This window comes from Ahaetulla prasina, chromosome 1 (genome assembly GCF_028640845.1).
Source record: "Ahaetulla prasina isolate Xishuangbanna chromosome 1, ASM2864084v1, whole genome shotgun sequence".
Taxonomy (NCBI): Eukaryota; Metazoa; Chordata; class Lepidosauria; order Squamata; family Colubridae; genus Ahaetulla; species Ahaetulla prasina.
This window is the reverse complement of record NC_080539.1, coordinates 364,163,205-364,176,007: the sequence shown is the minus strand read 5'-3', so window position 1 is coordinate 364,176,007 and position 12,803 is coordinate 364,163,205. Positions and strand designations below refer to the sequence as shown.

Here is a 12,803-nt window from a genome sequence, read left to right as displayed (position 1 = left end):
CCTCCCCCATGGGCTGCCAAGCCATAAAGATTGGGGACCGCTTGTGCAATGTCTTGGTACAACGTGGAGACAACAGATGTCCCAAAGATGATTTTTTTTCAAGAGGCAACTGGACTTTCCAGTTCCTCTTTGAAGAAATTTCGCTTCTGGAAGTGAAATGTCTTCAAAGAAAATCCAGAAAGTCCAGTTGCCTCTTGAAAATGGCACAATTGGGACAACCATGACCTGGATGACTGAGAATCTCCATAGACATTGAGACAACAGAGTTAGAACTACAGTGGTATGTGCAAATAGCCTTGGGAGATAGGAGGCAGAGCCAGACACTAGGGAACTATTATTTTTATTTTATTTATTTGTCAAGAACATATTAGGTAATATATATAAGTATAAACAGTAGAAACACAGTATCAACAGTAGAAACCTTCAGATTTCTGGGTTCTATCATATCGCAAGATCTCAAATGGACAGCTAACATCAAAAACATCATTAAAAAAGGACAACAAAGAATGTTCTTTCTGCGCCAACTCAGTAAGCTCAAACTGCCCAAGGAGCTGCTGATCCAATTCTACAGAGGAATTATTGAGTCTGTCATTTGCACCTCTATAACTGTCTGGTTCGGTTCTGCAACCCAACAAGAAAAACACAGACTTCAGAGGATAATTAGAACTGCAGAAAAAATAATTGCTACCAACTTGCCTTCCATTGAGGACCTGTATACTGCACGAATCAAGAAGAGGGCCGTGAAAATATTTGCAGATCCCTCGCATCCTGGACATAAACTGTTTCAACTCCTACCCTCAAAACGACGCTATAGAGAACTGCACACCAGAACAACTAGACACAAGAACAGTTTTTTCCCGAAGGCCATCACTCTGCTAAACAAATAATTCCCTCAACACTGTCAGACTATTTACTGAATCTGCACTACTATTAATCGTTTCATAGTTCCCATCACCAATCTCTTTCCACTTATGACTGTATGACTATAACTTGTTGCTGGCAATCCTTATGATTTACATTGATATATTGATCATCAATTGTGTTGTAAATGTTGTACCTTGATGAAGGTATCTTTTCTTTTATGTACACTGAGAGCATATGCACCAAGACAAATTCCTTGTGTGTCCAATCACACTTGGCCAATAAAATTCTATTCTATTCTGTTCTATTCTATAAGCATGAATTGAATACATGAAATAGATACAAATAGAGGAAACATTGGGACAGGGACGGTAGGTGCGCTGGTGCTCGTACAGATTTTTACTCATGTAAAAAGTACTTTAGGAGGGGAGGTATAAGAAGTTGTTCAGAAGGGACCTTCCTCATTTTCCAAAAAAACCCCTATGGATAGTCCAGAAAAGAAGCACCATAACACATACCAGCTCTAATTTTATTACAAAGCTACATTAACAGAATCTTGCAAGAGAAAAGATGCAATCCATGGAGGGGGAGGGGAGGAGTCCTGTATTACAAAATAATTACATTGAAATGTGCAGAAACTTTAATGCACTGCTTTTAGCCGCCGCTGCCACGCCTGCTGTCACTGAAAATGGCTGATTTCCCAAAACATTTGGAAAAAAATATTTATTTAATTACTTAAATGGATGCATTTAAGTAAAGCCATCTGCATTTCTCAGAGCATAACTCCTTTTTTAAGGGGCTGGATATTGGGCACAACCTCATTGCTGATAAGGTTTTGTGCCTGATGAGTCATTTCTCTGAAGATGGTACCTTTAGAACAAGGGTGTTGGGTTGTTTTTTTTATTTTCATACATCCGGATTGATTTTAGCAGAGGTGTTCTTCTTCATCTCATTTTGACAAGTGAGGACAAACCTCTTTTTCTTTTCTTTTTTTTTACTTACTCAAAATACGGAAATGAAGGGGAATTAAGCAAAGGGTGTGGGGGGGTGGAATAGAGGAAGCAACTGTGGTTCCATTCCGCTCACTCTCTTTCTGTCGCACGAAGAGTTGCTGAAGGACTCAAAGTTTGCTTGCTAGCAACTCTGCCATGTCCTCTGGGACAACTTGGTGAATCAAGACGGTAATTGGCCCATCTCGGTGATAGGTTAATCTTGGCCACCAAGCTGGAGAGCAGACAGGAAGAAGGCCATGGTAAGTCCCATCGGAGCCAAAAACCTGGGTGCGGAGCAGGAGGGTGACTCATGCGTTGTGTAAAATGTTGCAATCCTATTTTGGACCACTTAAAAATGGGATTAATATCCCATGACACCTGGATATTAGAAGCGGAGAATAAAAGGGTATGTTTCCCGCAAAAATGACCCCCAAACACACATGCATTGAGATTTAATGTTGATGGGCCCTTGTAAACATTCGAAATAAATGTTCACATCTACACAGCTGTTAAACACCAGCTGGAAGTTATAGATTTGAAGGGCCTGTTTGAAAATCCCACCCAAATCAATAGAACGTTCATTTTGGATGGGAATTATTAGAGTGACCTAGAACATCGTATTTGCTTTCATAAATTTGAGGTAGTGGATAAAATTCCCTCTTCTTGCCTTAAAATACTTTTTTCTTTTCTTTTCTCTGGTGACAATCATTCTTATTATCCTGGGTAGAATTTTCTTCAATTTAGATCATGTGATTTTCAATTCTGTGATACATTTTAGTGGATAAAATAAATAGAATATTCCTGTTCAGAGTTGGATCCCCTGATGTTTTTTCTTTTTCAGTTTCACCAATTCTTATAAGAAGATTAAATATTATGTGACTTTGGAGACTCTTATTATAGGATGTTCAGACCCGAAAATTAGAGTCTTGCATAATCTAGCCCAAGAGCTCTGAAATTTCCTGAGATCAACCTCATGAGATTGCGTTTAGAAATGAAATAAATTATTTAATAAGGGGTAGGTAGGTGGGTTCTGTGGATGGTCTTAAAAGTATAGGCATCATGCTGTTTCTGATTTCTGTTGTACCACTCTTAAGGCTCAAGAGATGGCCATCCTGATGCTCCCTACAGTATCTAATAATGTCAGTCAGGAATTTCCCCAGCTAGAAATCTCTTTTCATTTGAGTCTCAAATTCTTCCAGCCAATCAACTGGAGATTAAGATGTTAAAAGTCCAATACATCTGGAGGACATCAGAGTGAAGGAGGCTGATATTGCCATGGCTGGAATTCTAAATCAGCAGGATTATAAACAACCATACATTCTTATGTTCTTTGGTCTAATATAGCTTTTTCCAGAGTGTCACTTTTTGAACCTTCCACCATGTTAGGTTTTGATGATGCTCAACAGTCTAGACCAGTGATGGTGAACCTTTTCGCCGTTGCGTGCCAAAAATGGGGAAACTACAGGGGGGGTTGCGTGCATGTGTGCCCACACCCATAATACAATGCGCCCCACTCCCCGCTCATGCGCGTGTGACCCCCCCCCCGTACTCCCCCTGCTTTTGGCAAGCGATGGCACGGTGGGCACGGTAGGCCCATTTTTCACCTTCCCCAGGCTCCACAGGCTTTCTTGGAGCCTTGGGAGGGCAAAAACAGCCTTCCCTACACACACCTGGAGGCCCTCTGGAGGCCAGAAACTGCCCATTTGCTGACTTCCGTTGGGACTGGAGAGTCCGTTTTTTGTTCTCCCCAGGCTTCAGAGCCTTTCTAGGAGCCTGGGGAGGGCGAAAACGGTCCTCCCCGCCCCCCGGAAGCCCTCTGGAGGCTGGAAATAGCCTGTTTTCTGACTTCCAGTGGGCCCACCGGCACCAGAGCTGACCTGGGACAAAGCTCGCATGCCATAGGTTCGCCATCACGGGTCTAGACTAACATTCTAAAGATCACTGAGGAAACTATACAACATCAAGAGCAGTTCCAACAATTAAAACATTGCCAAATTTATTTTGCAAAATTTAACAGCAGCCACTGGTAGAATACACCTGCTGAGAACATCACCATTTTAAGGTGAGACTCACAAAAATAAACTGCTAAGATAATCCTGTCATCTTTCTCCTTCATGTGCATCTTTTGTATTATGTCTTTGGAAAAAAATTTCTTTTTTGATTTATTATGATGGTTGGATGGCAGGTTTAGCTAGATGCTTAGGCTGGATTTGGCATTTTTATCCCTCTATTTAGTTCTACCAAAGCTTTGAGCTAGGCGGATGTTGTTCTTTGATGGCATTAAAGGTATCGTCACAGGATGTCACCTGTTCCGAATAAAGCTGCCTTTTGCAATTGACCGATGATGACTTTGTTAATGCCAATGGTGTTTAAATGGTTTTCCAGATGTTTTGAGGTTGTACCTTGTGTGTCTTTGCTTTCTTTTGCCGCAGTTGTTCTATTTCTATTTGTAGGTCTTGTCCCTATGATTTGTGGTTTTCTCCCAAAAAAAAAATTTCTTCCTCTTTTTTCTATTCTGCCTCCAAGCACTGCCACATCCACTCTCCAGGCTTTTTGGTTTTTCTTATTAATTGTTAAGTCAGGAATGTTATGTGGCAGTAGATTCAGTCACTTCCCCTTTGTAATGAAATAGCACAACCTCAGGCTCATGTTGGTGAAAACTAGACCCCTAATCAATTGAGTAACAAAATCATATGAAATGCCACACATGACGTCCGAAGCTTACATGCAAAGTCAAAAACATGCCACAAGCGAGTGAGATTTTTTTTTTTTTAATCGAAAAAAGTAAAGTTTGGATCCGCTGTTCTTACAGAGCTTCATTTTAAGGCCAGCTCTGCAAGCTTGAAGCAGACCGGGTGTGCCTTTTTGATGTTTTAATGCCTTACACAACACTGCTAGTTTAGAAATGTGATTGCTTGAGGCTGGTTCCTTGCTGGCTTTTAGTCTTTTCGAAACTGACCTGGGAAATGGTAGAGCACGTCTTTCTCTTTCACAATCTCCATCTTCCAACAGTTCTCCTTTTTCTCTTCCTTTTACTGAAGATCTTCAAACCACAGTGTCAAAACTCAGAAGAAGGTGATAAATGATAAATGCTTTGCAAGGCTGCAGGCCTAACATGCTCAGTGTCCCATTGCATTCAAGGAAGTTCCTTTTTGCTTTCTGTCTGTTTGTGTCTATGGTATGTTATTATCTAAATTTGACCCAGAGGTGGAATTCTATTCAGTAATGTTAAGGTTGACTGTTCAGGTGGACGTAACTGAATAACAGAGCTGGAAGGGACCTTGGAGGTCTTCTAGTCCACCCCCCCTGCTCAAGCAAGAGACCCTATACCTGGGGTCGGCAACCTTAAACACTCAAAGAGCCATTGAGACCCATTTCCCACAGAAAAGAAAACACCGGGAGCCACAAAACCCTTTTGACATCTAAAATGAAGATAACACTGCATATATCGTTTTTTTAACCTTTATGCTATGTATAAAAAAAACTTTTATCATGGTTGGCCTACTGGGGGTCGAAAAGCTCAATAAATTGTGTGCCAGCAGGTGTTGCACATTGGCGGTTGTGACGCATATTTTGAGCGACAGGGAGCCGCAGCAGAGGGACGAAGGAGCCACATGTGGCTCCAGAGCCGCAGGTTGCTGACCCCTGGGCTATACCATTTCAGGCAAATGGTAGTCCAATGTCTTCTTAAAATCTCCAATGACGAAGCACCTATAATATCTGGAGGCAAACCATTCCACTGATTAATTGTTCTAACTGTCCGGAAAGTTCTCCTTAGTTCTCTCCTTGATTAGTTTCCACCCACAATTTCATGTTCTGCCTTCATTTGCTTTGAAAAAATAGGTTGTGGCTTCTTTGCGGCAATCCCTTAGATACTGGAACATGGCTGTCGTATCACTCCTATTCCTTCTTTTCGTTAACCTAGACATACCCAATTCCTGCAACTGTTCTTCATATGTTTTAGCCTCTAATCATCCAATCATCTTGTTGTTGTTCCCCCTTCTTTAAAATGAGGCAACTTGCTCCTTTTAAATGAATGTTTGCTCAGACTACCTGGGGGAGGGGGAGAGAAGGAGATACTCAGTCTTGATAGTGCCAAGCATTTGAAAAGTGGAAATGTTTGTGTGCAACTCTAATGCTGACTGGTTCCTTGGGATGGAATTGTGTTATGCCACGGCGCATGAAACACACAGCAAGGCATAACATTGATGGTTGTTTATGATTTAGCTTGCTAAGGGCACATGGAGCTAAATGTTGTTCATAAAAGCATAAGTTGGGAATTTACTTGCAGATGCCCCCCCCCACACCTTTCCAGTTTGTCTTCTCAGGCAAACTGCCGCTGGTGTTTTTTAGAATAGAATAACAGAGTTGGAAGGGACCATAGAGGTCTTCTAATCCAACCCCTTGCTCAGGCAGGAAACCCTACACCACTTCACACAAATGGTTATCTAACATCTTCTTAAAAACTTCCAGCGTTGGAACATTTCCATTTTCTGGAGGCAAGTCGTTCCACTGATTAATTATTCTGTCAGTAAATTTCTCCTTAGTTCAAGGTTGCTTCTCCCCTTGATTAGTTTCCACCCATTGCTTCTTGTCCTGCCCTCAGGTATTTTGGAGAATAGTTTGACTCTGAGCCTCTGAGATATTGGAAGACTGCTACCATGTCTCCCCTAGTCCTTCTTTTCATTAAACTAGACGTACCCAGTTCCAGCAACCATTCTTTCTATGTTTTAGCCTCCGGTCCCCTAATCATCTTTGTTGCTCTTCTCTGCGCACTTTCTAGAATCTCAACATCTTTTTTTACATCATGGCAACCAAAACTGGAGTGAAGTAGGGAAAATTTGGGAGCTGGTTTGGGCAAATTTAATGAGCAAAAAAGAGTCTTACCCTTTGCAGAGGTTTAAAGTTGGGGCACTGGATCACAAAAGGATCTTTTCATTGAATAAAACTTGAACAACTAAAACTTGGAGAGAGGATATGTCTTTGGACACATTAGGGACTTTAATTTCCTAGGACAAAAATGTCTACATTTCAGAGGCCTAACATGGCAGGCAACACTATAACCATTGAAGTATGCCCAATAATACCAAAATGACATGGGATTACAGGATACAACATTGTAGCTGCAACTTCTGCTTCATCTTCTGCTTCGTTTTCTGCTTCGTCTACGTCATTGTTTTTGTGGCTTCTGGACGTGCCAGGAAGGGCCTTTGGCGGTTTGCCTAATTGGACCAAGGTTTGCGAGAGAACTGAGGAATTTGTGTTGGGAGGAATTCATTTTAATTTGAATTGAACGATGTTCAAATAAAGTTTGTTTGTTTTTTCACGGACTGAGTTTATTACTAGTTACTGGGGCTTGGTCAGGACAATGTATCCAAAATCTGGGACCCATGAGATTGAAATTACAAAAATCTTCAGATCAGCCATATTGGCTACGTTGTGGGCACTGAAGCATCTCCGCGTCGCCACAGTGACATGATCATGATTTCTGATGCTTTCCTGGCAGCTTCCCACAAGCAGAGTCAATGGGGAAGTCAGAAGGAAGTCACAGTTTGTTCCTACTCCCATGGCTTTTTTGCCCTTGGTTATTCTATTTCTGTTTAGATAAGAAAAGCTCTCTGAAATGATGACCAAGGAGTCATGGGTTGTCTATGCTAAGCTTTGGTGGCTATTTTTGATTTAGTATCTTCCGTGCTCTGCTGTTTTGGTTCATAGTCCATGTTTTGGTTCATGTTCTATACATTTGGAAAATGGCTTATTCCACAAATCATACTTACTGTGATGGCAAAGTCCGAAGACAATGTAATGGTCTATGGCAAGGGTGTCAAACTTGAGGCTCGTAAGCCGCATCCGGCCCATGGGGTGCTTAGATCAGGCCCGCGGGGCCACCCTGGAAACAGTGAAGGACCAGCCCATGGTGCCTCTGCCAGCGAAAATGGAGCTAGGGAGGGCTGCGTGCGGCCTTCCCAAGTTCCATTTTCGGCTGTGACAGCCTCCTGCTGCCCTCTGCCAGTGAAAATGGAGCTGGGGGGGGGGTGTACATGCAGCTCCATTTTTTTTTGTTTTTGTTTTTGTTTACATTTATACCCCGCCCTTCTCTGAAGACTCAGGGCGGCTTACAATGTATAAGGCAATAGTCTCATTCTATTTGTATATTTTTTTACAAAGTCAACTTATTGCCCCCCCAACAATCTGGGTCCTTATTTTACCTACCTTATAAAGGGTGGAAGGCTGAGTCAACCTTGGGCCGGGCTCGAACCTGCAGTAATTGCAGGCTCTGTGTTCTAATAACAGGCTTCTCTACTGCCTGAGCTATCCCGGCCCCATTTTCACTGGCAGAGGGCTGCAGGTGTGTCAAACCAGTGGTGAAATGTAAAATTTGTTACTACTGGTTCTGTAGGTGTGGCTTGGTGGGGGTGTGTGACTAGGTGGGCATGGCCAACTTTTTTAAAAAAACTTTGAAAAGCATTTTTTCTACAATGTCTTCGGCCAAAGAGGTTGTAGAAAAAATGCTTTTAAAAGGCCTCCTCTGATGATCCCAGCTGAGTTGCCTGATCGTCAGAGGCTTTTCTTTTCTTTTAAAAGCATTTTTTTGCCTTTAAAAGTAAAAAAAAAGCCTCTGATGATCATGCTGGGATTCTCAGAGGAGCCTTTTAAAAGCATTTTTTCTACAACCTCTTCAGCTTCAGGTTGTAGAAAAAATGCTTTTAAGAGGTTCTGATGATCCCAGCTGAGCCACATGATCATCAGAGGCTTTTTTTGTTACTTTTAAAAGCATTTTTTTCAGCTGAAGAAAAAACCTCTGATGATCATTTGTCTCAGCTGGGCATGGGCGGGGGGGGGCAGGGATTTTTGCTACTGGAATTCCGAACCACCCACCGCCATCGCTACCGGATCGGGTGATCCAGTCCGAACCGGGAGCATTTCACCTCTGTGTCAAACTCAATTTCATTGAGGGCCGCATCGGGGTTGTGTTTGACCTCGGGGGGCTGGAGTGGGCATGGCCAACATAGGCATGGCCATCTTGATGTCACTCGTGTCAGGGGTGCCTGTGGTGGCCTGAGAGCTCTGCCAATGAAAATGGGCTCCGAAGCTATGTTTTCGGCCGTGACTGCCTCGGATCTATGGGAAAATCCTTGAGAGAAAGGACAAGGAAGAGCCACAGATAAGACACATCTCAGCCAACAGAAAGAATGGGGACGTGAAAAGCATCCCAGAAGGGATCTCCCTAGTGTTCCTTCAAAAGTACAAGTGTACTTTGAAAGTACTTTGAAAGTACAACCAGAACCCGGAAGAGCGGCTGCCCAGAAGAGTGGCTGTTGTGTCTGCTGTAGCCGACGAGCCGGGCCTCCTGGCTGAGAGTGAGTCAGAGAGTGAGGGGGAAGAGCCAACAGGGCTTCCCTCTGCGGGACCTTCCTCTCTGGCTCCGCTCCAGGTCCTAGAGGCAGGCTAGGTGGAGGAGGAGGAGCTGATACGGCCTCTTTCCCCCGACCCCTCCTCCTCCTCCCTGGCAGAGCTCCAAGAGCCAGCTGAGGAGAATCAATTGTGGCTAGATGCAAGGCAGCGACGCCGAGTGAAGCGTGCGCAGCAAAAGGAAGGAAGGGGCCGGCCCAGGGAGTGCTGAGTCACGGAGCCACACCCCACAGGGTATAAAAGTGGGTGGAGCTGCCTTTGGGCTCCGTGACGGACAAAAACAGACTTTTGGGAGCTTTGGCTGTGATATTTTGTGATTAAAACTTTGGCTTCTGTTTATTTCTGAACTGCAATTACGCTGGTCTGACGAGATCTTGGCAGGCAATCGCAGGTTTGTTGCCAGGACTGTTATCTGTCGTCGAAGTAAATTGCTGGCAAAGATAGTCAGCTCGCATGTCTTTTTGGTTGTGGTTGGGAGGGGACAGAACAGCGGCTGTCCGGCGCACATGCATGCAACAAAACCCAGAAGAGCAGCTGGTGATGGCATGCGTGCCCACAGAGAGGGTTCTGCGTGCCATCTCTGGCACACGTGTCATCATGGTCCTAGAGAGATGGATCCAAGGCTATATTTTTCCCACTAGCCAAGTGCAATCTTGCCAGAAGAACATTGTTGTAGGTAGACCTCCAAATCTTTCTTTGGAGCCTTGGAAGCAAAGCAGACATTGAAAATTGAGCAAAGCATCTGCCCTTGGAGAGGACAGTTCAATCTCAGACCCCTCCCTATTATCCAAGAAGTCATTAAGGTCAAGGTTGAAATTTCAATCTTGGAGGAAAAAAGTCATAAAGGAATTCAATATGAGCATAAAGGATGCCAACTCTTCCTGTTTCCAGACTCAGACCTCCAACACAAACCCACATATCAGACATCTGTAGATCTCTTGTAAAAACCAATGAGAGAAAACCATTGTCACAGTTCTCCTGTTGTCTGGAGCAGGGGTCTCCAACCTTGGTCCCTTTAAGACTTGTGAACTGAGGGACTCTGGGAGTTGAAGTTCACAAGTCTTAAAGGGACCAAGGTTGAAGATCCCTGGTCTGGAGGATAATGAAAGCTTCAGTCCAAGCTTTTTGATTGTTTCTTTTGAATGGTGTGTGAATGTTCTTTATCTCTATGTGCCCGTTGATGGCTGGTTTGTCCAGGTGACAACTTTCCAGGAATTCTCTAGTGCTTTTGGATTTAATTTGGTCTGGGATATTCATAGTTTCAAAGTTGAAACTATGGTTAAATATGTCCGTGCATTGTGCCATTGAAGAATTTTCATTATGTCTTCTGACTGCTGGTTGGTGTTTATTTATTTATTTATTTATTTATTTATTTATTTTGTCACAACATCATACAAAAAGATTATATAGTATATACACATATAAACATATATAGGAAGAAGAAAAGAAAAACAATAGGACAGGAACGGTAGGCACGTTTGTGCGCTTATGCACGCCCCTTATGGTCCTCTTAGGAATGGGGTGAGGTCAATAGTAGAAAGTTTTTGGTTAAAGCTATTAGGATTATGGGAAGAGACCACAGAGTCAGGTAAAGTATTCCAAGCACTGATGATTCTGTTGCAGAAGTCATATTTTCTGCAATCTAGATTAAAGCGGTTTACATTAAGTTTAAATCTATTGGTTGCCCTTGTATTATTGCAATTAAAGCTGAAGTAGTCTTTGACAGGAAGGACATTACAATAGATGATTCTGTGAGTTAAACTTAGGTCTTGTCGAAGGCGACGGAGTTCCAAGTTTTCTAAGCCTAGGATTTCAAGTCTGGTGGGGTAAGGTATTTTGTTGTTTTCAGAGGAATGGAGAACTCTTCTTGTAAAATATTTCTGGACACGTTCAATTGTATTGATGTCAGAGATGTGGTGAGGGTTCCAAACAGGTGAGCTGTATTCTAGAATTGGTCTAGCAAATGTTTTATATGCTCTGGTTAGTAGTGTGGTGTTTTTGGAAAAGAAGCTACGCAAAATTAGGTTTACAACTCTTAGAGCTTTTTTTGCTATGTAGTTGCAGTGGGCTTTGGCACTTAGATCATTTGACATGAAAACTCCAAGGTCTTTAACGGGATGGGGGTCGTCTGTAAGGTAATGTCCATCTAGTATGTACTTAGTTTTAGAGTTCTTTTTTCCTATATGTAAGACTGAGCATTTGCTGGTTGAAATTTGGAGCTGTCAATTTTTAGACCAAGCGGTTAGATGGTCAAGGTCGTTTTGAATGATAGAAGTGTTGTCTGTGGTGTTAAATAGTTTGACATCGTCAGCAAAGAGAACACAATTACTTGAGATATGGTCACAAAGATCATTAATGTATAGAATAAAGAGTGTTGGTCCAAGGACGCTGCCTTGAGGAACGCCACTCTTGACAGGAACAGGATTTGATAAAGCATTGCCAATTTTGACCACTTGTTGTCTGTTAGACAGAAAAGCAGATATCCATTTGTGGAGGGGTCCTGAGATGCCATAGGATGTTAGTTTAAGGAGAAGTTTATCGTGTACTACTGAGTCAAAAGCTTTGCAGAAGTCTATGTAGATTGCATCTATTGATTTGCCTTGATCTAGATTTGAAGTCCATATGTTTTTGCAGTGGAGAAGTTGTAAGTTACATGATAACTTTTTCCTGAAACCAAATTGTTTGTTGGAGAGTAGGTTGTTAGTTTCTAAGTGTGAGGTAATGGATTGATTGATGATAGATTCCATGACTTTGCAGATGACGCAGCAAAGGGAGATCGGTCTGTAGTGTTCTTGGGTGTGCTCTCCTAGCCATCGACTGGACATAGAGATAAACAACATATACATGCTGTTCAAAAGAGACAATCAAAAAGCTAAAAAGGAAACAAAAAAACCAGAATACCTCCTCATCAGCAATCATTATTCAGCAGGGATTAACAGCAAGATTAATACCAGACCAACAATTAAGCAGTAAGCAATACCCCAATCAAGGAACTACCAATTCAGATAATCAAACAATAAATAGCAGATATAATCAAAGAACTAGAAGAAAACAGCTTCCTCACCAACATTGACAAGGCAAGCCATTGTGTATAAAAAGAAAGCAATCTTCACTCCCTTTTAGCATTGATGATGTTATGTACCTAGTTGGATAATGAAACATCTTCAGGAAAACAACCAAGCTCTATGGAACTCATTACTGCTAAACATGGTGAGGACCACTAGCTTGGGTGATTTTAAAAAGGGATGGAATAAATGTATGGCAAATTGTATGATGATGATGATATCCATTCAGACATGTTTGACTTTTGGCGATTCAGTGGGACAAAAGTCTATTAGTCTTTCATATTACCTCTAGAATTGGACCACCATGCCTCTAAATTCCACTTGCTGAGGAGAGAGGTTCCTTTCCATCTCCTGACTATAACCACCTCCTAGGCATCTGGTTCAGTGGTGGGTTGCCCCCGGTTCGGACCGGTTCACAAGAACCGGTAGTAAAACTGGTGGGAGGCTCTGCCCACTGACCCGGATGTCATCA

General features: G+C 42.5%; 1 protein-coding gene across 1 annotated transcript in view; it reads left to right on the top strand.

Annotated features, from left to right (window-relative positions):
* The first annotated feature begins 1,914 nt into the window (after positions 1 to 1,914).
* The window catches only part of MYO1F (myosin IF), a 102,981-nt gene continuing 92,092 nt past the window's right edge, over positions 1,915 to 12,803 (top strand). The window contains exon 1 of the mRNA XM_058163415.1: positions 1,915 to 2,113. Within this exon, the coding sequence (XP_058019398.1) occupies positions 2,111 to 2,113 (3 nt within the window). The 5' untranslated portion in view covers positions 1,915 to 2,110. The remainder of the gene's footprint in view (positions 2,114 to 12,803) is intronic.